The 24,722-nt window shown below is 52.9% G+C and overlaps 1 protein-coding gene across 1 annotated transcript in view; it reads left to right on the top strand.

Moving 5' to 3' along the window:
• BANP (BTG3 associated nuclear protein) overlaps nucleotides 1-24,722 on the top strand; it is a 364,607-nt gene that overhangs the window by 193,197 nt on the left and 146,688 nt on the right. The window contains exon 8 of the mRNA XM_066583886.1: nucleotides 21,893-22,060. Coding sequence (XP_066439983.1) covers nucleotides 21,893-22,060 — 168 coding nt within the window. The remainder of the gene's footprint in view (nucleotides 1-21,892; nucleotides 22,061-24,722) is intronic.

Below are 24,722 nucleotides of genomic sequence, written 5' to 3'. Positions count from 1 at the left end.
AAAAGTTCCGCAGCTTTTTAATGTGTTTCAATTCCTCACAGTTTAAGATCTCTGCTTGCTTTGAGTGAATTAAAGCAGTCAGATGCTAAATATATGGGCCATATAGGGGTTCGGCATGCCCTCACTCGATGACGCAGAACGGAGGGTTGCTGCTCCCATTCTGGCATTCTAGGGCAGCTATCCTGTAATGCTGCATTTTGGGGGTTACATGTGTGGCTGGCGGCAGCTTCCCTGCCAAAGTCAGCTGATTGCTGCAAGTGTCTGGGAAATCAGCTGCTCGCGCCGCGTGTTCTGGGAGGGACACAACCACTTCAGAACAAATTGAAGACAGCGAAGGCTACATAGCGCCGCACCAGTGGTATGCCGTGACTCTACAAGGCGGGAACATCCCTTTAAGAAACCTCCATGAACTGTTATTTCCATCTCCACCCTGCGGTGTCTCCACTCTGTGCGATCAGACGTCTCCATTGTTTGCCTCGTCACGAGTGCGAGTAATGGCGCAGAACATCTCCTGACGTCGTCCGCGGGGGCCGCTGCGTATATTCCATCCTCTGTTGGGCCATTACTGTTAGGTTCCTGGATGCCATCACTAGGTGGCACAGCCTACATTGTAGCTCGCGGCTATCCTACAATAAGACGGACTGTTCATCATGGCTCCCGGACGGGTCCAGCGTGGCTGTGGGAAGGATGAACTAACCAGTAACCGCAGGACTCCGCGGGTCCGAACTCCCGCAGTGTCATCTCGACGACTTGTTAATCCGTACATTCTACAGATAATCGTATATAATGGCATATTGGCACGGCGCCGCTCTTAGACTCCATCCCCTCAGTTCTAGGTGGAATACTTACGTTATTTCCCACCATCTTCTGTTTCTACCCGCCCCTCCCCCATCCTGCAGCTATTTAGCTTCACTGCCCATCAAGAGCAGTCTGTATTGTGCCAATGGAGCCCGGCTGTCGTAAAACAATGTGTGCCAGCACCGCAGCCACGGCCGATTGTTAGTGCAACGCTGCCGCTTGTGAACGATGAAGCAGAGCACAGATATTCATTACTTACAGGCCAAATATCTGCACTAAAGGGCCATTTTATTAGAGACTCCATCTAATAATGTGATGGACATCCTTTGGTCTTCAAAACTACTAATTCGTTGTCACATCCATGCACAGATATATGTGCACAACACAACTGCACCTCCACCAGTGGACAGGAAGGGGTCAGCGATTCATGCTGCTTGTGCCAAATTCTGCCCTCCCATCAGCACATAAATCTGGCTCCATCTGACCAGGAGATGTTTCTCTGCTGCTCAGTGATACAAGTTTTGCGCTCTTTTGCCCGCTGGAGTCTGTTTCTCTTAGACACAATGGCGCTGGAACTGGTCGCCCGCTGTTATACCATCCGTGTGGAGGAACGGCGAGTTGTGCGTTCGGACACGTTAGTTGGAGCTCCAGCGTTGTATTCAGCTGACTGTGCAGCCTGTTGGTCAGAACGATTCCTGACATCCTCCTCCGACCCCTTTCAGTGATGAGTTGTTTCTGGCCGCAGGATCCCCTCTCGCTGGATGTTTTCCTTGTTCCGCCATTACACAAGAATTCCAGTTGGTTGTCAGTGAGATCCTGGTCCTGGCTAGTCTCGCACCGATGAATGGGACTTGTTCAAATAGCTGGCTTTTCCCATCTATTGTAGATCCTCAGAAAACTTGTCACGTGATAATTTCCATTCAGGTAAGCGCCAATTGTGAGAGATCCAGGGGCTCTGATAAAGGGTCGAAGGGCTCCGATAAAGGGTCGAGGGGCTCCGATAAAGGGTCGAGGGGCTCCGATAAAGGGTCGTGGGGCTCCGATAAAGGGTCGAGGGGCTCCGATAAAGGGTCGAGGGGCTCCGATAAAGGGTCGAGGGGCTCCGATAAAGGGTCGAGGGGCTCCGATAAAGGGTCGTGAGGTTCTGTTAAAGGGCCTTTCAGTGTATATTGCTTCTGTTGAAATTGAGGGCAAACAGCCGCTGTCAAATGCTTGTTTAGCTGCTTCCCCCTGGTGAACCAATATAATGGGAATTATTTGACCTCACACCAGGATCTAACCTAAACCCCTCCCCCACCCCTTAAGGCATTGTAGATATTGTTGTACCAAATGTGCTGGTTGTTTCTCTATTCATTCTGGGCGTCTGATCAGTATTTCTTTGGGCCCTTTTACACGAGACGACCTGTCGGTAGCCGATGCCTAATAGGTCGCCCCAGCAATAAGTATCGTACCGTGAATGGAGGCGAAGCGGTCCGGGGATCGTCCCAGTCGCTCCCACCTCTGTTCGCAGTACACATAATCCACTTCTCAGCGTCCAACGAGAAGTGAGCGGGCTGTTGCTGGTCATTCAATGGGGGAGCACTTACACTGAAGGCTGAGCCCTCAGATTCCCGCTGGATGCCCCTTCTCTGACGTCTCCAGGATTGACCTTCTCCCACAGGAAGCTTTACATCCCGGATGTCTTTATCTCACCACCAACAGTGAATGCTGGGGAGTAATTAAAAAGTGAGAGTGTTGATAATTGCATCCATTGCTTCTTCCTGCTCCTCCTAATTGCTCCCAGAGGCTCCCTGTTTGGTGGATGCATTGAAGCATGGCTGGCTCGCCACATTTCACATGTGTGTGTACATTTCAAGATTTGATTCCCGACCAAATGACTGAAAGCTCCATGTGTTTTCTGTTACACGCGGGAATCTGGTCATCATATGGACAGTAAAAGCTTTATTAGTGGTTAAGCCATCCATACAGACTTGTCTTCACATCCTTCGTTTGAGGTTCTGTCTGGACTTCTGACTTTAACAGAGAATCTCCAGTTGATAGTAAATACCCATCGATGTTCTGCTCACTAAGGGGACGAGATTCAATCATTGGCGACTTCATGAACGGAAACTACCATCAATGTCGAGATCAGAACTGCACAATGTACCCAAACCAGCAACTAATCAGGGAATACATAAATGGGGAACTTTCAATGCATCGCTGGAGTTCTAATGATTTTAGTAAGGCAGTGAAGAAGAAATGTGTCAAACAATAGGAATCTTTCTTTGATCAGCGCTGAAAGGGTGTCGGCACCTTCTGGGAGCTTCCAGGTCCATTATTGGGGGTTCCAGCACTTTTGTAGTTTTCCTTTTGATGTCCATAAAAATTGTATCTTCTGAGACCATTTAAAATACCAATCTGTTTCCTGCAGTCTACAGTATCTTCTTAACAGAAATATACAACATTATGTTTGCATTATATAAAGGTTTCCATCATGTCCTCCTCTCCCTTCTCTCCCCCTGTAACATATATAAAGGTTTCCATCATGTCCTCCTCTCCCTTCTCTCCTCCTGTAACATATATAAAGGTTTCCATCATGTCCTCCTCTCCCTTCTCTCATCCTGTAACATATATAAAGGTTTCCATCATGTCCTCCTCTCCTATAACATATATAAAGGTTTCCATCATGTCCTCCTCTCCCTCCTCTCCTCCTGTAACATATATAAAGGTTTCCATCATGTCCTCCTCTCTCATCTCTCCTCCTATAACATATATAATAGTTTCCATCATGTCCCCCTCTCCCTTCTCTCCCCCTGTAACATATATAAAGGTTTCCATCATGTCCTCCTCTCCCTTATCTCCTCCTGTAACATATATAAAGGTTTCCATCATGTCCTCCTCTCCATTCTCTCCCCCTGTAACATATATAAAGGTTTCCATCATGTCCCTCCTCTCCCTCCTCTCCTCCTGTAACATATATAAAGGTTTTCATCATGTCCTCCTCTCCCTTCTCCTCCTGTACCATATATAAAGGTTTCCATCATGTCCTCCTCTCCCTTCTCCTCCTGTACCATATATAAAGGTTTCCATCATGTCCTCCTCTCCCTTCTCCTCCTGTATTATATAAAGGTTTCCATCATGTCCTCCTCTCCCTTCTCCTCCTGTACCATATATAAAGGTTTCCATCATGTCCTCCTCTCCCTTCTCCTCCTGTATTATATAAAGGTTTCCATCATGTCCTCCTCTCCCTTCACTCCTCCTGTAACACATATAAAGGTTTCCATCATGTCCTCCTCTCCCTCCTCTCCTCCTGTAACATATATAAAGGTTTCCATCATGTCCTCCTCTCCCTTCTCTCCTCCTGTAACATATATAAAGGTTTCCATCATGTCCCTCCTCTCCCTTCTCTCCTCCTGTAACATATATAATGGTTTCCATCATGTCCTCCTCTCTCTTCTCTACTCCTGTAACATATATAAAGGTTTCCATCATGTCCTCCTCTCCGTTCTCTCCCCCTGTAACATATATAAAGGTTTCCATCATGTCCTCCTCTCCCTTCTCTCCCCCTGTAACATATATAAAGGTTTCCATCATGTCCCTCCTCTCCCTTCTCTCCCCCTGTAACATATATAAAGGTTTCCATCATGTCCTCCTCTCCCTTCTCTCCTCCTGTAACATATATAAAGGTTTCCATCATGTCCTCCTCTCCCTTCTCTCCTCCGGGAATATATATAAAGGTTTCCATCATGTCCTCCTCTCCCTTCTCTCCCCCTGTAACATATATAAAGGTTTCCATCATGTCCCTCCTCTCCCTTCTCTCCCCCTGTAACATATATAAAGGTTTCCATCATGTCCTCCTCTCCCTTCTCTCCTCCTGTAACATATATAAAGGTTTCCATCATGTCCCTCCTCTCCCTTCTCTCCCCCTGTAACATATATAAAGGTTTCCATCATGTCCTCCTCTCCCTTCTCTCCTCCTGTAACATATATAAAGGTTTCCATCATGTCCTCCTCTCCCTTCTCTCCTCCTGTAATATATATAAAGGTTTCCATCATGTCCTCCTCTCCCTTCTCTCCTCCTGTAATATATATAAAGGTTACCATCATGTCCCTCCTCTCCCTTCTCTCCTCCTGTAATATATATAAAGGTTTCCATCATGTCCTCCTCTCCCTTCTCTCCTCCTGTAATATATATAAAGGTTTCCATCATGTCCCTCCTCTCCTTTCTCTCCCCCTGTAACATATATAAAGGTTTCCATCATGTCCTCCTCTCCCTTCTCTCCCCCTGTAACATATATAAAGGTTTCCATCATGTCCCTCCTCTCCCTTCTCTCCTCCTGTAACATATATAATGGTTTCCATCATGTCCTCCTCTCTCTTCTCTCCTTCTGTAACATATATAAAGGTTTCCATCATGTCCTCCTCTCCGTTCTCTCCTTCTGTAACATATATAAAGGTTTCCATCATGTCCTCCTCTCCCTTCTCTCCCCCTGTAGCATATATAAAGGTTTCCATCATGTCCTCCTCTCCCTTCTCTCCCCCTGTAGCATATATAAAGGTTTCCATCATGTCCTCCTCTCCCTTCTCTCCCCCTGTAGCATATATAAAGGTCTCCATCATGTCTCCCTCTCCCTTCTCTCCTCCTGTAACATATATAAAGGTTTCCATCATGTCCTCCTCTCCCTTCTCTCCTCCTGTAACATATATAAAGGTTTCCATCATGTCCTCCTCTCCCTTCTCTCCTCCTGTAACATATATAGAGGTTTCCATCATGTCCTCCTCTCCCTTCTCTCCTCCTGTAACCTATATAAAGGTTTCCATCATGTCCTCCTCTCCCTTCTCTCCTCCTGTAACATATATAGAGGTTTCCATCATGTCCTCCTCTCCCTTCTCTCCCCCTGTAACATATATAAAGGTTTCCATCATGTCCTCCTCTCCCTTCTCTCCCCCTGTAACATATATAAAGGTTTCCATCATGTCCTTCTCTCCCTTCTCTCCTCCTGTAACATATATAAAGGTTTCCATCATGTCCTCCTCTCCCTTCTCTCCTCCTGTAACATATATAGAGGTTTCCATCATGTCCTCCTCTCCCTTCTCTCCCCCTGTAACATATATAAAGGTTTCCATCATGTCCCTCCTCTCCCTTCTCTCCTCCTGTAACATATATAATGGTTTCCATCATGTCCTCCTCTCCCTTCTCTCCTCCTGTAACATATGTAGAGGTTTCCATCATGTCCCCCCTCTCCCTCCTCTCCTCCTGTAACCTATATAAAGGTTTCCATCATGTCCTCCTCTCCCTTTTCACCTCTAGTAACATATATAAAGGTTTCCATCATGTCCTCCTCTCCCTTTTCACCTCTAGTAACATATATAAAGGTTTCCATCATGTCCCTCCTCTCCCTTCTCTCCTCCTGTAACATATATAAAGGTTTCCATCATGTCCTCCTCTCCATTCTCTCCTCCTGTAACATATATAAAGGTTTCCATCATGTCCTCCTCTCCATTCTCTCCTCCTGTAACATAGGTTTCCATCATGTCCCCCTCTCCCTTCTCTCCTCCTATAACATATATAAAGGTTTCCATCATGTCCTCCTCTCCCTTCTCTCCTTCTGTAACATATATAATGGTTTCCATCATGTCCTCCTCTCCCTTCTCTCCTCCTGTAATATATATAAAGGTTTCCATCATGTCCTTCTCTCCCTTCTCTCCTCCTGTAACATATATAATGGTTTCCATCATCTCCTCCTGTAACATATATAAAGGTTTCCATCATATCCTCCTCTCCCTTCTCTCCTCCTGTAACATATATAAAGTTTTCCATCATGTCCCCCTCTCCCTTCTCTCCTCCTGTAACATATATAAAGGTTTCCATCATGTCCTCCTCTCCCTTCTCTCCTCCTGTAACATATATAATGGTCTCCATCATGTCCTCCTCTCCCTTCTCTCCTGTAACATATATAAAGGTTTCCATCATGTCCTCCTCTCCCTTCTCTCCTCCTGTAACATATATAAAGGTTTCCATCATGTTCCCCTCTCCCTTCTCTCCTCCTGTAACATATATAAAGGTTTCCATCATGTCCTCCTCTCCCTTCTCACTTCGTGTAACATATATAAAGGTTTCCATCATGTCCCTGCTCTCCCTTCTCTCCTCCTATAACATATATAAAGGTTTCCATCATGTCCTCCTCTCCCTTCTCTCCTCCAGTAACATATATAAAGGTTTCCATCATGTCCTCCTCTCCCTTCTCTCCTCCTGTAACATATATAAAGGTTTCCATCATGTCCTCCTCTCCCTTCTCTCCTCCTGTAACATATATAAAGGTTTCCATCATGTCCTCCTCTCCTTTCTCTCCTCCTATAACATATATAAAGGTTTCCATCATGTCCTCCTCTCCCTTCTCTCCTCCTGTATCATATATAAAGGTTTCCATCATGTCCCCCTCTCCCTTCTCTCGTCATGTAACATATATAGAGGTTTCCATCATGTCCCCCTCTCCTCCTGTAACATATATATAAAGGTTTCCATCATGTCCTCCTCTCCCTTCTCTCTGCCTGTAACATATATAAAGGTTTCCATCATGTCCCTTCCTCTGCCTTCTCTCCTCCTGTAACATATATAAAGGTTTCCATCATGTCCCTCCTCTCCCTTCTCTCCTCCTGTAACATATATAAAGGTTTCCATCATGTCCTCCTCTCCCTTCTCTCCTCCTGTAACATATATAAAGGTTTCCATCATGTCCCCCTCTCCCTTCTCTCATCCTGTAACATATATAAAGGTTTCCATCATGTCCCCCTCTCCCTTCTCTCATCCTGTAACATATATAAAGGTTTCCATCATGTCCTCCTCTCCCTTCTCTCCTCCTGTAACATATATAAAGGTTTCCATCATGTCCTCCTCTCCCTTCTCTCCTCCTGTAACATATATAGAGGTTTCCATCATGTCCCCCTCTCCCTTCTCTCCCCCTGTAACATATATAAAGGTTTCCATCATGTCCCCCTCTCCCTTCTCTCCCCCTGTAACATATATAAAAGTTTCCATCATGTCCTCCTCTCCCTTCTCTCCCCCTGTAACATATATAAAGGTTTCCATCATGTCCCCCTCTCCCTTCTCTCCCCCTGTAACATATATAAAAGTTTCCATCATGTCCCCCTCTCCCTTCTCTCCCCCTGTAACATATATAAAAGTTTCCATCATGTCCTCCTCTCCCTTCTCTCATCCGGTAACATATATAAAGGTTTCCATCATGTCCCCCTCTCCCTCCTCTCCCTCCTGTAACATATATAAAGGTTTCCATCATGTCCTCCTCTTCCTTCTCTCCTCCTTTAACATATATAAAGGTTTCCATCATGTCCTCCTCTTCCTTCTCTCCTCCTTTAACATATATAATGGTTTCCATCATGTCCTCCTCTCCCTTCTCTCCTCCTGTAATATATATAAAGGTTTCCATCATGTCCTTCTCTCCCTTCTCTCCTCCTGTAACATATATAAAGGTTTCCATCATATCCTCCTCTCCCTTCTCTCCTCCTGTAACATATAAAAAGGTTTCCATCATGTCCTCCTCTTCCTTCTCTCCTCCTGTAACATATATAAAGGTTTCCATCATGTCCTCCTCTTCCTTCTCTCCTCCTGTAACATATATAAAGGTTTCCATCATGTCCTCCTCTCCCTTCTCTCCTCCTGTAATATATATAAAGGTTTCCATCATGTCCTCCTCTCCCTTCTCTCCATGTAATATATATAAAGGTTTCCATCATGTCTTCCTCTCCCTTCTCTCCTCCTGTAACATATATAAAGGTTTCCATCATGTCCTCCTCTCCCTTCTCTCCTCCTGTAACATATATAAAGGTTTCCATCATGTCCTCCTCTCCCTTCTCTCCTCCTGTAACATATATAAAGGTTTCCATCATGTCCCCCTCTCCCTTCTCTCCTCCTGTAACATATATAAAGGTTTCCATCATGTCCCTCCTCTCCCTTCTCTCCTCCTGTAACATATATAAAGGTAGTAAGAGATGGACCGTTTCCGGCCATGCCGCAGCCACCACATATCTACCGCTCGTCAGCTGGTAGTAAGAGATGGACCGTGTCCGGAACACCGCTGGCCGCGCCGCAGCCACCACATATCTACCGCTCGTCAGCTGGTAGTAAGAGATGGACCGTGTCCGGCCGCGCCGCAGCCACCACATATCTACCGCTCGTCAGCTGGTAGTAAGAGATGGACCGTGTCCGGCACACGGCTGGCCGCGCCGCAGCCACCACATATCTACCGCTAGTCAGCTGGTAGTAGGAGATGGACCGTGTCCGGCACACCGCTGGCCGCAGCCACCACATATCTACCGCTCGTCAGCTGGTAGTAAGAGATGGACCGTGTCCGGCACACCGCTGGCCGCAGCCACCACATATCTACCGCTCGTCAGCTGGTAGTAAGAGATGGACCGTGTCCGGCACACGGCTGGCCGCGCCGCAGCCACCACATATCTACCGCTAGTCAGCTGGTAGTAAGAGATGGACCGTGTTCGGCACACCGCTGGCCGCAGCCACCACATATCTGCCGCTCGTCAGCTGGTAGTAAGAGATGGACCGTGTTCGGCACACCGCTGGCCGCAGCCACCACATATCTGCCGCTCGTCAGCTGGTAGTAAGAGATGGACCGTGTCCGGCACACGGCTGGCCGCGCCGCAGCCACCACATATCTACCGCTCGTCAGCTGGTAGTAAGAGATGGACCGTGTCCGGCACACGGCTGGCCGCGCCGCAGCCACCACATATCTACCGCTCGTTAGCTGGTAGTAAGAGATGGACCGCGTCCGGCACACCGCTGGCCGCGCCGCAGCCACCACATATCTACCGCTCGTCAGCTGGTAGTAAGAGATGGACCGTGTCCGGCACACCGCTGGCCGCGCCGCAGCCACCACATATCTACCGCTCGTCAGCTGGTGGTAAGAGATGGACCGTGTCCGGCACACCGCTGGCCGCGCCGCAGCCACCACATGTCTACCGCTCTTCAGCTGTTGGTAAGAGATGGACCGTGTCCGGCACACCTCTGGCTGCGCCGCAGCCACCACATATCTTCCGCTCGTCGGCTGGTAGTAAGAGATGGACCGTGTCCGGCACACCGCTGGCCGTGCCGCAGCCACCACATATCCAGTACTACGTCATGTTTATTCGTCTATTAGGTCATTGTATCCAGCCTACCATCGTGTGGGTCTGACAGAAGTTGGGCCGCACCCGCGGAGAGCAATACAATAAGCCAATGTTTGTCCACACCCGGAGTGAAGGCTGGGATGTGTGTCTGCAGAGCGTGGCGAGCGGCGGGTCCGACAGAGTAACTAGCGATGATCCACCTACTGCCCTAGATCAGGGCCGCCCGGCACTCTGGGATGATGGCAGTCCAGCCGTCTTGTCTCATGGGGAGGTTTAGTGCTTTACATTAAGCTGCTTTTAGACTCGTTCCAAAAATGGTTCAAACGAGCAAAAGTGAATGTTATGTTTGGTGCAGAGCTGAAAAAACCAAACCCTCACCTAGTAGGCGCCGGCCCTGCAGGCTTCCAGGCTCTTGTCTGCCTGCAGAGCATCTCTTGCTGGTAACGGGGTTTCACGATCCCACCTCCAGCAAGTGATTGACTGAGCCGCGAGCCATTTATTTATTGAATGGCTGTGATTGGTGCATCCAACGCTGGCTTTAATTGGCGCTGGATTAGCCAATCAGAGCAATCTCTTGCTGGAGGCGGGGTCTTCAAACACTGTCACTAGCAAAAGATCCTCTGACAGGTGCTGAAAGTCCCAGAAAGCAGCGCCAGGGACCCAACAGCGCCAGCTATGTGAGTGTAACTTTTATTGTTTTTGGTAGTGCAGCTATCACTACGTTTAGCGCTGCCCAAAGAGCAGCACCAGGTTGTGCCACGTTTTCCGCAGCGCTGCTAACGCTGCCCGTTCACTTCAATGGGTGACGCAAGGCTGGAAACGGCTGAAGATAGAAATCGCTGTCACAGCGCAGCATTGTGTGAACCGCCCCATTGAAATGAATGGGAGCGTTGTGCAGCACTGAAAAGGCAGCGAAACGCTGTAAAAAACCGTCTGTCTGAGGGAGGCGCAGGCTGGGTCACACGGGGCCGAAGGCCGCGCGCTAATTCTGCCCGCAGCTGCTAATCCGGGATTAGCCAGCAAAGTGGACGAGATTTTGCAAAAATCACATCCACAGGCTGCGGCCAAACCGCAGGAGCAGAGACGTGCGTCCCAGAATTCGATTCCGCAACATGTCGATTCTTCTCTCTTTTCCTCAGAATGGCGATGGCAAAGCCTCTCCAAACCCGCATCTAAAGTCGGCCGGTTTTGAAGCTGTGCTTTCCCGTGGGTTTCGATGCCGCCATTCCACGAGAACTCTACTCAAATTCCGTCCCTGTGTGACCTCGGCATAACGAGAATTACCGCGTCCATACGAGGACAGAAAGCACCAAGCTTCCAGGAGACGGGAGCCGTTAGCAGACAGCGCTGAAGGGGCAGCATGCCTGCCTGAAAGATGGAGGACCCCCTCACCACTGCTTAATAGTCTGAGGGGCTTTAACCCAACGCCGGACTTTCTCAGTTTCTGTGTGCGCAGCGTCAAATGGTTCTGAATTAACATCAGTTTCTGTGTACACCGCTCCGAAAACGACACCTCGTATATCGATAGCTTCCATCGTCTTCAGAGTGAGGAGAACGGATCGCGCAATTCTGGTGCTTTCTGGCTGATCATGCTGCCCGCAGCACTGGTCCCTGCAGGACATCTTGTAGGGCTCTGGTAGCTCCTCCTGTTCCTCCTGTCCTGATGCTGGGGGGTATTCTGAGGGGCTCTGGTAGCTCCTCCTGTCCCTCCAGTCCTGATAGCCTTTGCCCCCATCGGCTCTGTCTGTTGGCCTGTCTGCTTTTTGCTTCGGTTTGCTGGGTAACTACAATGTGTCCAGAAGTCTTTGTTAAGACTACAAATATCAGTAACTGACAAGTGGGCGTGTCTCTGCCAGCTGATTTAGCAAATGCTGTGGGCACAACAGCAGCTGGTCAGGTTTTAACCCCTTAGTGACTACCCCATTTAGCCGACATCCTGGAGCTGTCATGGGGGCCGCGGGATGCTCCCCCTACCCCTGGTCACATGATCACCTGGATCCGGTATCACGTTAGAGTCAATAAATAATTTTTTAAAGTTTCAACTCCCGTCATGGATGCGAGTTTTCGCCTCCGTCATCCGCGATTTCTGGCAGCGTTTTGCTCCTCCATGACCTGACGCCGGTCTTCTATGAATATGCCCCAGACGTCATTATGTCACGGGCATGCTCAGAAGCTCTGGGAGGCCCCGGGATGTTTAAAAACTCCCTACTCCCAGCTAGTATGAGTAGCCGACAGCAGAGAGATGTCACCAGGAGTCGTTGTATGCGGTTCCCAGTCACATGATCGCTACTATCCAATGGATAACGGCGATCATGTAAGAGAAAAGTTTCTTTCCTCTCCCTTCATGGATCATATCGTACCTACTGCCCCCGGATTTATCCGCGGACCTAACCGCAGCTTCTGCGCACGTACCCCCGGTGGACGCATGTGCAAAAGCTGCGGATTGCCAAGGTAAATTAAGATAACCCTGCTCCTGGCAATCAAACGTAGCGCAGAGTGTGGAGATTTCATGGGGGGCGCAATATGCGGTCCCTGGTCACGTGATCGCTGTTATCCTCCAAGCAAAATGTCTGTTCTGAAAGCCAGCGGCTGCTCCTTTCAGTTTGGGCCCCGTTGTGCATACAACATAAGATTAGGGCCACAACGGGTATGTCTCTGAACACGGGACAAACGGGAAATCAGTAAATTGACTAAAGAGATTCAGAAGTTCTCCAGCCTACCATCGGGGCTGCAGGCTCTGTTTATCATTGTTATCTATGGGTGGAGGCCCTTAGGTGTAGCTAATCTATCCTGAACTATCTAAGGCTGTAGCAAACATCAGCTAGGCTGAATCTGAATCTCTCTAGTCAGCTTCCAGACCCTCTCTGTTATCTACAATATTTCATCAGCCTATACCTTCAGGCTTCTTTCTCCCTCTAGGAATAGTTTGGCGTTCATTCTTTTTGAATGTCGTCATTAGTTATAATCGTTTCTGTATACACAATTCCTGATGGTTCTTGATGAGTCGCATATTGTGCTGAAAAACGCCTAGAACCTGTATAACACGAGAGAACAGAATACAAGAACGTATTCTGAGATAGAACCGGATGGATTGTTTGGGGGTCATGCTTGGTGCCGCAGGGGTCATGCCTGGTGCCGCGGGGGTCATGCTTGGTGCCGCGGGGGTCATGCTTGGTGCCGCGGGGGTCATGCTTGGTGCCGCGGGGGTCATGCTTGGTGCCGCGGGGGTCATGCTTGGTGCCGCGGGGTCATACTTGGTGCCGCGGGGGTCATGCTTGGTGCCGCGGGGGTCATGCTTGGTGCCGCGGGGGTCATGTTTGGTGCCGCGGGGGTCATGCTTGGTGCCGCGGGGGTCATGCTTGGTGCCGCGGGGGTCATGCTTGGTGCCGCGGGGTCATGCTTGGTGCCGCGGGGTCATGCTTGGTGCCGCGGGGGTCATGCTTGGTGCCGCGGGGGTCATACTTGGTGCCGCGGGGGCCATGCTTGGTGCCGCGGGGGCCATGCTTGGTGCCGCGGGGGCCATGCTTGGTGCCGCGGGGGCCATGCTTGGTGCCATGCTTGGTGCCGCAGGGGCCATGCTTGGTGCCGCGGGGGCCGGGCCATGCTTGGTGCCGCGGGGGTCATGCTTGGTGCCGCGGGGGTCATGCTTGGTGCCGTGGGGTCATGCTTGGTGCCGCGGGGGTCATGCTTGGTGCCGCGGGGGTCATGCTTGGTGCCGCGGGGGCATGCTTGGTGCCGCGGGGTCATACTTGGTGCCGCGGGGTCATACTTGGTGCCGCAAGGTCATACTTGGTGCCGCGGGGGTCATGCTTGGTGCCGCGGGGGCCATGCTTGGTGCCGCGGGGGTCATGCTTGGTGCCGCGGGGGCCATGCTTGGTGCCGCGGGGGCCATGCTTGGTGCCGCGGGGGCCATGCTTGGTGCCACATGGGCCATGCTTGGTGCCATGCTTGGTGCCGCAGGGGCCATGCTTGGTGCCGCGGGGGCCATGCTTGGTGCCGCATGGGCCATGCTTGGTGCCATGCTTGGTGCCGCAGGGGCCATGCTTGGTGCCGCGGGGGCCGGGCCATGCTAGGTGCCGCGGGGTCATGCTTGGTGCCGCGGGGGTCATGCTTGGTGCCGCGGGGGCCATGCTTGGTGCCGCATGGGCCATGCTTGGTGCCATGCTTGGTGCCGCAGGGGCCATGCTTGGTGCCGCGGGGTCATGCTTGGTGCCGCGGGGTCATGCTTGGTGCCGCGGGGGTCATGCTTGGTGCCGCGGGGGTCATGCTTGGTGCCGCGGAGGTCATGCTTGGTGCCGCGGGGGTCATGTTTGGTGCGGGTCATGCCTGGTGCCGCGGGGGTCATGCCTGGTGCCGCGGGGTCATACTTGGTGCCGCAGGGGTCATGCTTGGTGCCGCAGGGGCCATGCTTGGTGCTACGGGGGCCGGGCCATGCTTGGTGCCGCAGGGGCCATGCTTGGTGCCGCGGAGGTCATGCCTGGTGCCGCGGGGTCATGCTTGGTGCCGCGGGGTCATGCTTGGTGCCGCGGGGTCATGCTTGGTGCCGCGGGGGTCATGCCTGGTGCCGCGGGGGTCATGCCTGGTGCCGCGGGGGTCATGCCTGGTGCCGCGGGGGTCATATTTGGTGCCGCGGGGGTCATGCTTGGTGCCATGCTTGGTGCCGCAGGGGCCATGCTTGGTGCCCCGGGGCCGGGCCATGCTTGGTGCCGCGGGGGCCATGCTTGGTGCCGCGGGGGCCATGCTTGGTGCCGCGGGGGCCATGCTTGGTGCCGCGGGGGCCATGCTTGGTGCCGCGGGGGCCATGCTTGGTGCCGCGGGGGTCATGCCTGGTGCCGCGGGGTCATACTTGGTGCCGCGGGGTCATACTTGGTGCCACGGGGGTCATGCCTGGTGCCGCGGGGGTCATGCCTGGTGCCGCGGGCGTCATATTTGGTGCCGCGGGGTCATGCTTGGTGCCGCGGGGGTCATGCTTGGTGCCGCGAGGTCATACTTGGTGCCGCGGGGTCATACTTGGTGCCGCGGGGTCATACTTGGTGCCGCGGGGGTCATGCCTGGTGCCGCGGGGTCATGCCTGGTGCCGCGGGGGTCATATTTGGTGCCGCGGGGTCATACTTGGTGCCGCGGGGGTCATATTTGGTGCCGCGGGGTCATATTTGGTGCCGCGGGGTCATACTTGGTGCCGTGGGGTCATACTTGGTGCCGCGGGGGTCATGCCGGGTGCCGCGAGGTCATATTTGGTGCCGCGGGGTCATATTTGGTGCTGCGGGGTCATACTTGGTGCCGCGGGGGTCATGCCTGGTGCCGCGGGGGTCATATTTGGTGCTGCGGGGTCATACTTGGTGCCGCGGGGGTCATACTTGGTGCCGCGGGGGTCATATTTGGTGCCGCGGGGGTCATATTTGGTGCCGCGGGGTCATGCTTGGTGCCGCGGGGGTCATGCCTGGTGCCGCGGGGGTCATACCTGGTGCCGCGGGGGTCATACCTGGTGCCGCGGGGGTCATGCCTGGTGCCGCGGGGGTCATGCCTGGTGCCGCGGGGGTCATGCCTGGTGCCGCGGGGGTCATACCTGGTGCCGCGGGGGTCATACCTGGTGCCGCGGGGGTCATACCTGGTGCCGCGGGGGTCATACCTGGTGCCGCGGGGGTCATACCTGGTGCCGCGGGGGTCATACCTGGTGCCGCGGGGGTCATGCCTGGTGCCGCGGGGGTCATGCCTGGTGCCGCGGGGGTCATGCCTGGTGCCGCGGGGGTCATGCCTGGTGCCGCGGGGGTCATGCCTGGTGCCGCGGGGGTCATGCCTGGTGCCGCGGGGGTCATATTTGGTGCCGCGGGGGTCATGCCTGGTGCCGCGGGGGTCATGCTTGGTGCCGTGGCATTGTCACAACTTGAGTGATTAAGTTTGCCCAGTATCTATCTTGTCGTTGGTCGCTCCAGACGGATACAGATGTTTATTCATGTTGGTCCCTAAATGGCATATTTTAATAATTTTTAACAATAAAGGTTCCGTTTTTAGTGGTCCCACCAAGTCACCCGGACAAACGGATCCCTTTAGTGATGCAAATCCTCGCTTTCTTGCGCACTATAAAAAAAAAGCCTTTAAAATGAGATATTTGCAAAAGTATGACATTTTATTTTTATCTCCTCTAAATTGCATTAACTCCTGAAAAGAAACTGCGGGGTCAAAATCCTCCGGACCCTCAGTGAGCACAGTAAGGGGTACAGTTTGTAAAATGGGGTCCTTTGTGGGGGATCTATCATTCTGACACCTTGGAGCCGCTGTAATCTTGGCTCGGTGCAAAAAAACTAGATTCTGTAGGGAACTCCCCATATCATCCCTCTCGCCATGCTTATTGGGGGACACAGCAAGACCTGGAGGCGGGCACTGAGCAGGCAAGCTGGCTCCTCCCACTTGCTATATACCCTCAGCTGTACACAAGCAGTAGGAGCGCCCCAGTGGGGTCGTCACAGAATGGCAGTGCTTACAATAACTTTATTTTGGGGTGTGAGGGGGCGGTAAATGCTGCCGTTGTCAGAAGCCTTTTCCTTTTTCTGTTTTCTTTTCTGATTGGGCCCTGTTCATTGTATCGCCTCCACATGACTCTGGGGGCGACCATCTGAAGCTCCCGCGGACGGACCGGATTCTGAATGCGGGGGGGGCCCGCAGTGGATTCTGGCTCTGACCCCGGCCGGCGACCCTGCATATCTGAATGATCCGTATAGCGGATGACCGCGGCGGTTCGCCGTCAGTCCTGCACAGTGCGGGTTTTATTTTTAATGTTGGTATTGCCCACATTGTTGCTAATGATGCTCACCGGCACAATCTTAATTGCGTATAGCTGCAGGTCGGACAGCCTTCATTGTCTTCAATGGAGTCCGTCTTCGCGGAGTCTGCGGCAAAATAGAGCGTGCGGCGATTTTTCCTCCACTCACGGACTATGCCATTTTTATCCGCAAGTGTGAAGGAAAAATCGAAAGGTCGTGCCTTTCAATGCCTGCGTTTCGGTGCTGATCCTTTGTGCCGAAGCTGATTGCAGATTCCTCAATTGGAACTGTGTCTGTCTGTTCAGGGAGGGGAGGAGGTGAGCTGTGTCTTTTGTGAATGGTGGGTCCTGTAGATGCCCCTCTCAGTGTAATCCTGCCTGTGATGATAATGAGATGACAGGTGAAAAGTTTTGTCCACAGAACAGGAAGTGTCTGACTATTATGAGGCTTACTGGTCAGTGTGCATGGAGGGGAGGAGGTAGGCTGTGACCTTTTTTAACATCTATTGGTTAGTGTGAAAACTGCAGGGTTTTTTAAAACTCTTAATCATAACATTCAAAAGTAATTAAAAACTGAATCTTTTAAAGATCTGCTCTGATTATTCTTGTCTGTGGTCGCCCGTGGGTTTATTACAGTTGGAAAAGCATGGATATTGAGCCCCAGCGGCCCGTCCCTACTGGGCGTCTCCTGTCACGTGCAGCCAATATTGGTTCCTGGAAACGGTTACGAATCGGATCATTCCTGATTGTCCCAGAAATATCGGATGTCATCGTTAAGGGGTTAAACGTAGCAAATGAAAACAGTCTCCGCTGGCAGGATGCTTGTTTGGCCGGAGCCGTATCTTGATTAGTGGAGGACAGAGTTCAGTTGTTACTTTCCAGGTTTGTGTCATGTTAGAGAAGATTTCAGCTCTGCAGTAATGTGGAACAGCCGCCACTCCGCTGCTTGTAATACCATGTATTTATGATTCCATCCCTGCGGCCGATTACGGGATGTAAGAGAAGATGTCCCGGGGTGTAGAGCCTCAGCCATCCCCCCCGATGTCCCAGGGTGTAGAGCCTCTGCCATCCCCCCCGATGTCCCGGGGTGTAGAGCCTCTGCCATCCCCCCCGATGTCCCAGGGTGTAGAGCCTCAGCCATCCCCCCCGATGTCCCAGGGTGTAGAGCCTCTGCCATCCCCCCCGATGTCCCGGGGTGTAGAGCCTCTGCCATCCCCCCGAAGTCCCAGGGTGTAGAGCCTCTGCCACCCCCCCGATGTCCCGGGGTGTAGAGCCTCAGCCATCCCCCCGATGTCCTGGGGTGTAGAGCCTCTGCCATCCCCCCCCCCCCCCCCCCGATGTCCCAGGGTGTAGAGCCTCTGCCATCCCCCCCGATGTCCCGGGGTGTAGAGCCTCTGCCATTCCTTCCGATGTCCCGGGGTGTAGAGCCTCTGCCATCCCTCCCGATGTCCCGGGTTGTAGAGCCTCTGCCATTTCCCCCGATGTCCCGGGGTGTAGAGCCTCTGCCATCCCCCCCGATGTCCCGGGGTGTAGAGCCTCTGCCATACCCCCCCCCCCCCCCCCGATGTCCCGGGGTGTAGCGCCTCTGCCACCCCCCCCCCCCCCCCCGATGTCCCGGGGTGTAGAGCCTCTGCCATGCCCCCCGATGTCCCGGGGTGTAGAGCCTCTGCCATCCCCCCCGATGTCCCGGGGTGTAGAGCCTCTGCCATCCCCCCCGATGTCCCGGGGTGTAGAGCCTCTGCCATCCCCCCCGATGTCCCGGGGTGTAGAGCCTCTGCCATCCCCCCCCGATGTCCCGGGATGTAGAGCCTCTGCCATCCCCCCGATGTCCCGGGGTGTAGAGCCTCTGCCATCCCCCCCGATGTCCCGGGGTGTAGAGCCTCTGCTATCCCCCCCGATGTCCCGGGGTGTAGAGCCTCTGCCATCCCCCCCGATGTCCCGGGGTGTAGAGCCTCTGCCATCCCCCCCGATGTCCCGGGGTGTAGAGCCTCTGCCATCCCCCCGATGTCCCGGGGTGTAGAGCCTCTGCCACCCCCCGCCACCCCCCGATGTCCCGGGGTGTAGAGCCTCTGCCATCCCCCCCGATGTCCCGGGGTGTGGAGCCTCTGCCATCCCCCCCGATGTCCCGGGGTGTAGAGCCTCTGCCACCCCCCCCTCCCCCCCCCCCCCCCCGATGTCCCAGGGTGTAGAGCCTCAGCCATCCCCCCCGATGTCCCGGGGTGTAGAGCCTCAGCCATCCCCCCCGATGTCCCAGGGTGTAGAGCCTCTGCCATCCCCCCCGATGTCCCAAGGTGTAGAGCCTCTGCCATCCCCCCCGATGTCCCAGAGTGTAGAGCCTCTGCCATCCCCCCCGATGTCCCGGGGTGTAGAGCCTCTGCCATCCCCCCTGATGTCCCGGGGTGTAGAGCCTCTGCCATCCCCCCGATGTCTCGGGGTGTAGAGCCTCTGCCATGCCCCCTACGGCCGTGTGATGAGGGACATGCAGCCCGTAAAGCAGTTCTAGAAGTCTTTGTGTCCTGCTGGGACTTGGCTCTCGTTTGCCGTGCAGTAATAAAGGGCCACCGTTGGTTCGGGGTCTTCTAAAGCCCTGTGTAATGCAGCGGGCTCCTGCCCAGGCTCTACTGTACACAGTTATTAATCCCTCGTTATGTCGTTAGCTTCTCCTCGTTACAGGAACTGTTTACACTGTATGGAGAGGCAGGGGGGTCAGTCTTTGGGGATCGGTCCCCCCCGGTCTGGGATGATCAGGTTATACTAATCCCGTACGTTGTCATCCGCCATTAGTATCTGTAATTAGATCCACCACTGTTTTAATTATTGGTCATAAATTGTTACTCACCATTTCTGTTAAATACCTTTTTACCCTCTTTAGGTCATTCATTACAGTAACAGACTTGGGGGCTGTTAGCGACAACTAGGGACGATGGAAAAGGGATGTGCAGAAATCAATGGAGCCCCACTTGTACTGCTGTGTATTATCCCTGTGCTGTGACATCATTGTGTGTTATCCCTATACTATGACATCACTGTGCATTATCCCTGTACGGTGACATCACTGTGTGTATTATCCCAGTACTGTGACATCGCTGTGTGTTATCCCAGTACTGTGACATCACTGTGTGTTATCCCAGTACTGTGACATCACTGTGTGTTATCCCTGTACGATGACATCACTGTGTATTATCCCAGTACTGTGACATCACTGTGTGTTATCCCTGTACTGTGACATCACTGTGTGTTATCCCTGTACGGTGACATCACTGTGTTATCCCTGTACGATGACATCACTGTGTGTTATCCCTGTGCTGTGACATCACTGTGTATTTTCCCTGTATGGTGACATCACTGTGTGTTATCCCTGTACTGTGACATCACTGTGTGTTATCCCTGTACTGTGACATCACTGTGTGTTATCCCTGTACGGTGACATCACTGTGTTATCCCTGTACGATGACATCACTGTGTGTTATCCCTGTGCTGTGACATCACTGTGTATTTTCCCTGTACGGTGACATCACTGTGTTATCCCTGTACGATGACATCACTGTGTGTTATCCCTGTGCTGTGACATCACTGTGTATTTTCCCTGTACGGTGACATCACTGTGTATTTTCCCAGTACTCTGACAAATTATTCCTTTATGTTTCATTTTGTGACCTTTGTGATGAAGGGGTGATTGTAGAGTCAGACCCCAGTATAATATTGCTATGGGGCCTCATGGTTGCTTGTTACGCCCGGTGTTACCCCCGGCTGAAGGCTTTGGATGAGGTTTTGGAACTCTCTTTTCTCCCACAGATGTACTTACCTGAACGGCACTTTGCAGGAAATTTCTCTTGAATGACAAGAATCTGCAACTCCTTTCATGCCCAGGCACCCTGGTAGTTTTGGGGCATGCTGTTAGTTGTAGTTCTGCAAGACCAGGAGTACAGTAGTATATTCTCCAAATATTGATGTCAGTAGGCTGATTTCCCAGGAAGGAAACCCTCCTTGACATCTCCTTGGCCTTTCTGTGCAGCACAGTGGGCTGAACGCACTTTATAGTTCTTCTTCCCCCTCAGCAGTTGGCAGATTCACCTCTTGCATTTATTGTGGCTCCACAGCACAAAGTCTGTCAAGCTTAGAAAAACACAATGAATTCCAGGTATGATTTAGGAACATGCATCTTCCTGCCAAAAAATGAGCTTTCAGAGGGCATAGTTTACGTCAGCTCTGTGAGTTGTAGGTTTGGTGGCCCCTCGCCCTTGTGCTGCTGGAACGGCATGTTGGGAAATGGATGTTGGTGGGTATCGTACTGTAACTTTACCCTGTACTGTAAAAAAGACTTGGGTATACTAATAGATCACAGACTGAACATGAGTCAACAATGTGATGCAGCTGCCAAAAAGGCAAACCCAATTCTGGGATGTATTAGGAGAAGCACAGAGTCTAGATCATGTGAGGTCATTATCCCCTCTACTCTTCCTTAGTCAGACCTCATCTGGAATACTGGGGCCAGTTCTGGGCACCCCACTTTATAACAGACATCGACAAACTGGAGCAAGTTCAGAGAAGAGTTACCAAGATGGTGAGCGGTCTGCAAATCATGTCCTATGAGGAACGGTTAAAGGATCTGGGAATGTTTAGCAGAAGAGAAGGCTGAGAGGAGACTTAATAGCGGTCTACAAATATCTGATGGGCTGTCACAGTGCAGAGGGATCAGCCCTATTCTCATCTGTACAAGGAAAGACTAGAAGCAATGGGATGAAACTGAAAGGGAGGAGACACAGATTAGATATTAGACAGTGAGGGGATCAATGAGTGGAACAGGTTGTCACAGGAGGTGGGGAGTTCTCCTACAATGGAAGTCTTCAGAGGCCGGACAGACATCTATCTGGGATGATTTAGTGATCCTGCACTGAGCAGGGGGTTGGACCTGATGACCCCAGAGGACCCGATGACTCTGGAGGTCCCTTCCAACTCTACCAGTCTAGGATTCTATGAACTTGGGAGTGCACTGCAACGGATCTGTTGTCAAACGTGTTCTAGCTGAGGCCGTGCAGATTGACTACCTGAGGTGATGCTTACCTGTGCCGGCTGCATGCAGTGGTGCACTGCGGGAGTTGGAGCCGTCCTGTGATGACTGCACCATGGCTCTCCTGTCTCCTGCTTGCTGTAAATGTTGTATAATGCATTCATCGGTAGACCACACATTACAGAATGTTCTCTCCCCCTCAGGTCACCTTTTCCACAAATTCAGAATTACAGAATCTGATTGGTATCGGATCAAGCAGAGTATCGATTCCAAGTGCCGCACAGCCTGGCGCAGGAAGCAGAGAGGGCAGAGCCTGGCAGTGAAGAGCTTCTCCAGACGAACGCCATCTAATTCCTCATACAGCACAACAGGTGAGTGACCCCCATGCCAAGATGGTCGCGCCGATTCTCTGACTACGTGACGCATTGGTAGTGTTGGGGCTCACACGGGGGGTATGTCGCCAGCACATTTGAGCCACTCACAGCTGCTAGCCAATGTAGGCTATAGGGGTTTAACATAAGCTTCAAATATGCAAGTACATGTATATTGGCTGTGCACCGCAGCCACCCCTCTGTCGCCTCCCCTTGGGGCAGAGCCACGGAATCCTCAAGTCCCCACTCTGCCTGTCTCGGGCACGGGGACCGGCGGATGGCCTGCCCGCGGACACCCGCGATGGGCACCTGGGTGCGTCTGGCGGGTCTGGATGCGGACAAAGTCCGCCTAAAGGACCCCCCAAAAGCCACTGTGCCTGGACCTTAGGGCGGTGGGGGGACGCCCCAAAAAATCGGCAGCCGAAGGCCAGCTGTGGCTGGGCCTCCCCCGGTCCCGCAAGGGGAGTACAGGCGGGGGTGACAGAGCTCCGTGTCTCTGCCCCAAGGTGAGGTGGCAGAGGGGCGGCTGCGGTGCGTTCACCGTATATGCTTCTCTGTAGTGTCGTGGAAGGTGTGCGGCCGGCTTGTTTAGCCCAGGACTGGAGGGTCGCTGTAATAAGCTTTCCTGTGTCCACAGTTATTGTTTCCAGGCTTGCTGCCATGTTACTGTGTGGACCACCGCTTGTCACCAAGTGCCCTAGAAGAGGGACTCCTGCCATTAGCCTAGAGCATAGGTAGGTGGGTGTCCTAGCAGAGGGGCTCCTGCCATTGGCCTAGAGCATAGGTAGGTGGGTGTCCTAGCAGAGGGGCTCCTGCTATTAGCCTAGAGCATAGGTAGGTGGGAGTCCTAGCAGAGGGGCTCCTGCCATTAGCCTAGAGCATAGGTAGGTGGGTGTCCTAGCAGAGGGGCTCCTGCCATTGGCCTAGAGCATAGGTAGGTGGGTGTCCTAGCAGAGGGGCTCCTGCCATTAGCCTAGAGCATAGGTAGGTGGGTGTCCTAGCAGAGGGGCTCCTGCCATTAGCCTAGAGCATAGGTAGGTGGGTGTCCTAGCAGAGGGGCTCTTGCCATTAGCCTAGAGCATAGGTAGATGGGTGTCCTAGCAGAGGGGCTCCTGCCATTAGCCTAGAGCATAGGTAGGTGGGAGTCCTAGCAGAGGGGCTCCTGCCATTAGCCTAGAGCATAGGTAGGTGGGAGTCCTAGCAGAGGGGCTCCTGCCATTAGCCTAGAACATAGGTAGGTGGGTGTCCTAGCAGAGGGGCTCCTGCCATTAGCCTAGAGCATAGGTAGGTGGGAGTCCTAGCAGAGGGGCTCCTGCCATTAGCCTAGAACATAGGTAGGTGGGTGTCCTAGCAGAGGGGCTCCTGCCATTGGCCTAGAGCATAGGTAGGTGGGTGTCCTAGCAGAGGGGCTCCTGCCATTAGCCTAGAGCATAGGTAGGTGGGTGTCCTAGCAGAGGGGCTCCTGCCATTAGCCTAGAGCATAGGTAGGGGGTGTCCTAGCAGAGGGGCTCCTGCCATTAGCCTAGAGCATAGGTAGGTGGGAGTCCTAGCAGAGGGGCTCCTGCCATTAGCCTAGAACATAGGTAGGTGGGTGTCCTAGCAAAGGGGCTCCTGCCATTAGCCTAGAGCATAGGTAGGTGGGAGTCCTAGCAGAGGGGCTCCTGCCATTAGCCTAGAGCATAGGTAGGTGGGAGTCCTAGCAGAGGGGCTCCTGCCATTAGCCTAGAGCATAGGTAGGTGGGTGTCCTAGCAGAGGGGCTCCTGCCATTAGCCTAGAGCACAGGTAGGTGGGTGTCCTAGCAGAGGGGCTCCTGCCATTAGCCTAGAGCATAGGTAGGTGGGTGTCCTAGCAGAGGGGCTCCTGCCATTAGCCTAGAGCATAGGTAGGTGGGAGTCCTAGCAGAGGGGCTCCTGCCATTAGCCTAGAGCATAGGTAGGTGGGTGTCCTAGCAGAGGGGCTCCTGCCATTAGCCTAGAGCATAGGTAGGTGGGTGTCCTAGCATAGGGGCTCCTGCCATTAGCCTAGAGCATAGGTAGGGGGTGTCCTAGCAGAGGGGCTCCTGCCATTAGCCTAGAGCATAGGTAGGTGGGTGTCCTAGCAGAGGGGCTCCTGCTATTAGCCTAGAGCATAGGTAGGTGGGAGTCCTAGCAGAGGGGCTCCTGCCATTAGCCTAGAGCAGAGGTAGGTGGGAGTCCTAGCAGAGGGGCTCCTGCCATTAGCCTAGAGCATAGGTAGGTGGGTGTCCTAGCAGAGGGGCTCCTGCCATTAGCCTAGAGCATAGGTAGGTGGGTGTCCTAGCAGAGGGGCTCCTGCTATTAGCCTAGAGCATAGGTAGGGGGTGTCCTAGCAGAGGGGCTCCTGCCATTAGCCTAGAGCATAGGTAGGTGGGTGTCCTAGCAGAGGGGCTCCTGCTATTAGCCTAGAGCATAGGTAGGTGGGAGTCCTAGCAGAGGGGCTCCTGCCATTAGCCTAGAGCATAGGTAGGTGGGTGTCCTAGCAGAGGGGCTCCTGCTATTAGCCTAGAGCATAGGTAGGGGGTGTCCTAGCAGAGGGGCTCCTGCCATTAGCCTAGAGCATAGGTAGGTGGGTGTCCTAGCAGAGGGGCTCCTGCTATTAGCCTAGAGCATAGGTAGGTGGGAGTCCTAGCAGAGGGGCTCCTGC

This window comes from Eleutherodactylus coqui, chromosome 11 (assembly GCF_035609145.1).
Source record: "Eleutherodactylus coqui strain aEleCoq1 chromosome 11, aEleCoq1.hap1, whole genome shotgun sequence".
NCBI lineage: Eukaryota > Metazoa > Chordata > Amphibia > Anura > Eleutherodactylidae > Eleutherodactylus > Eleutherodactylus coqui.
The sequence above is the reverse complement of the archived record's forward strand: the minus strand, read 5'-3'. Positions and strand labels throughout refer to the sequence as shown.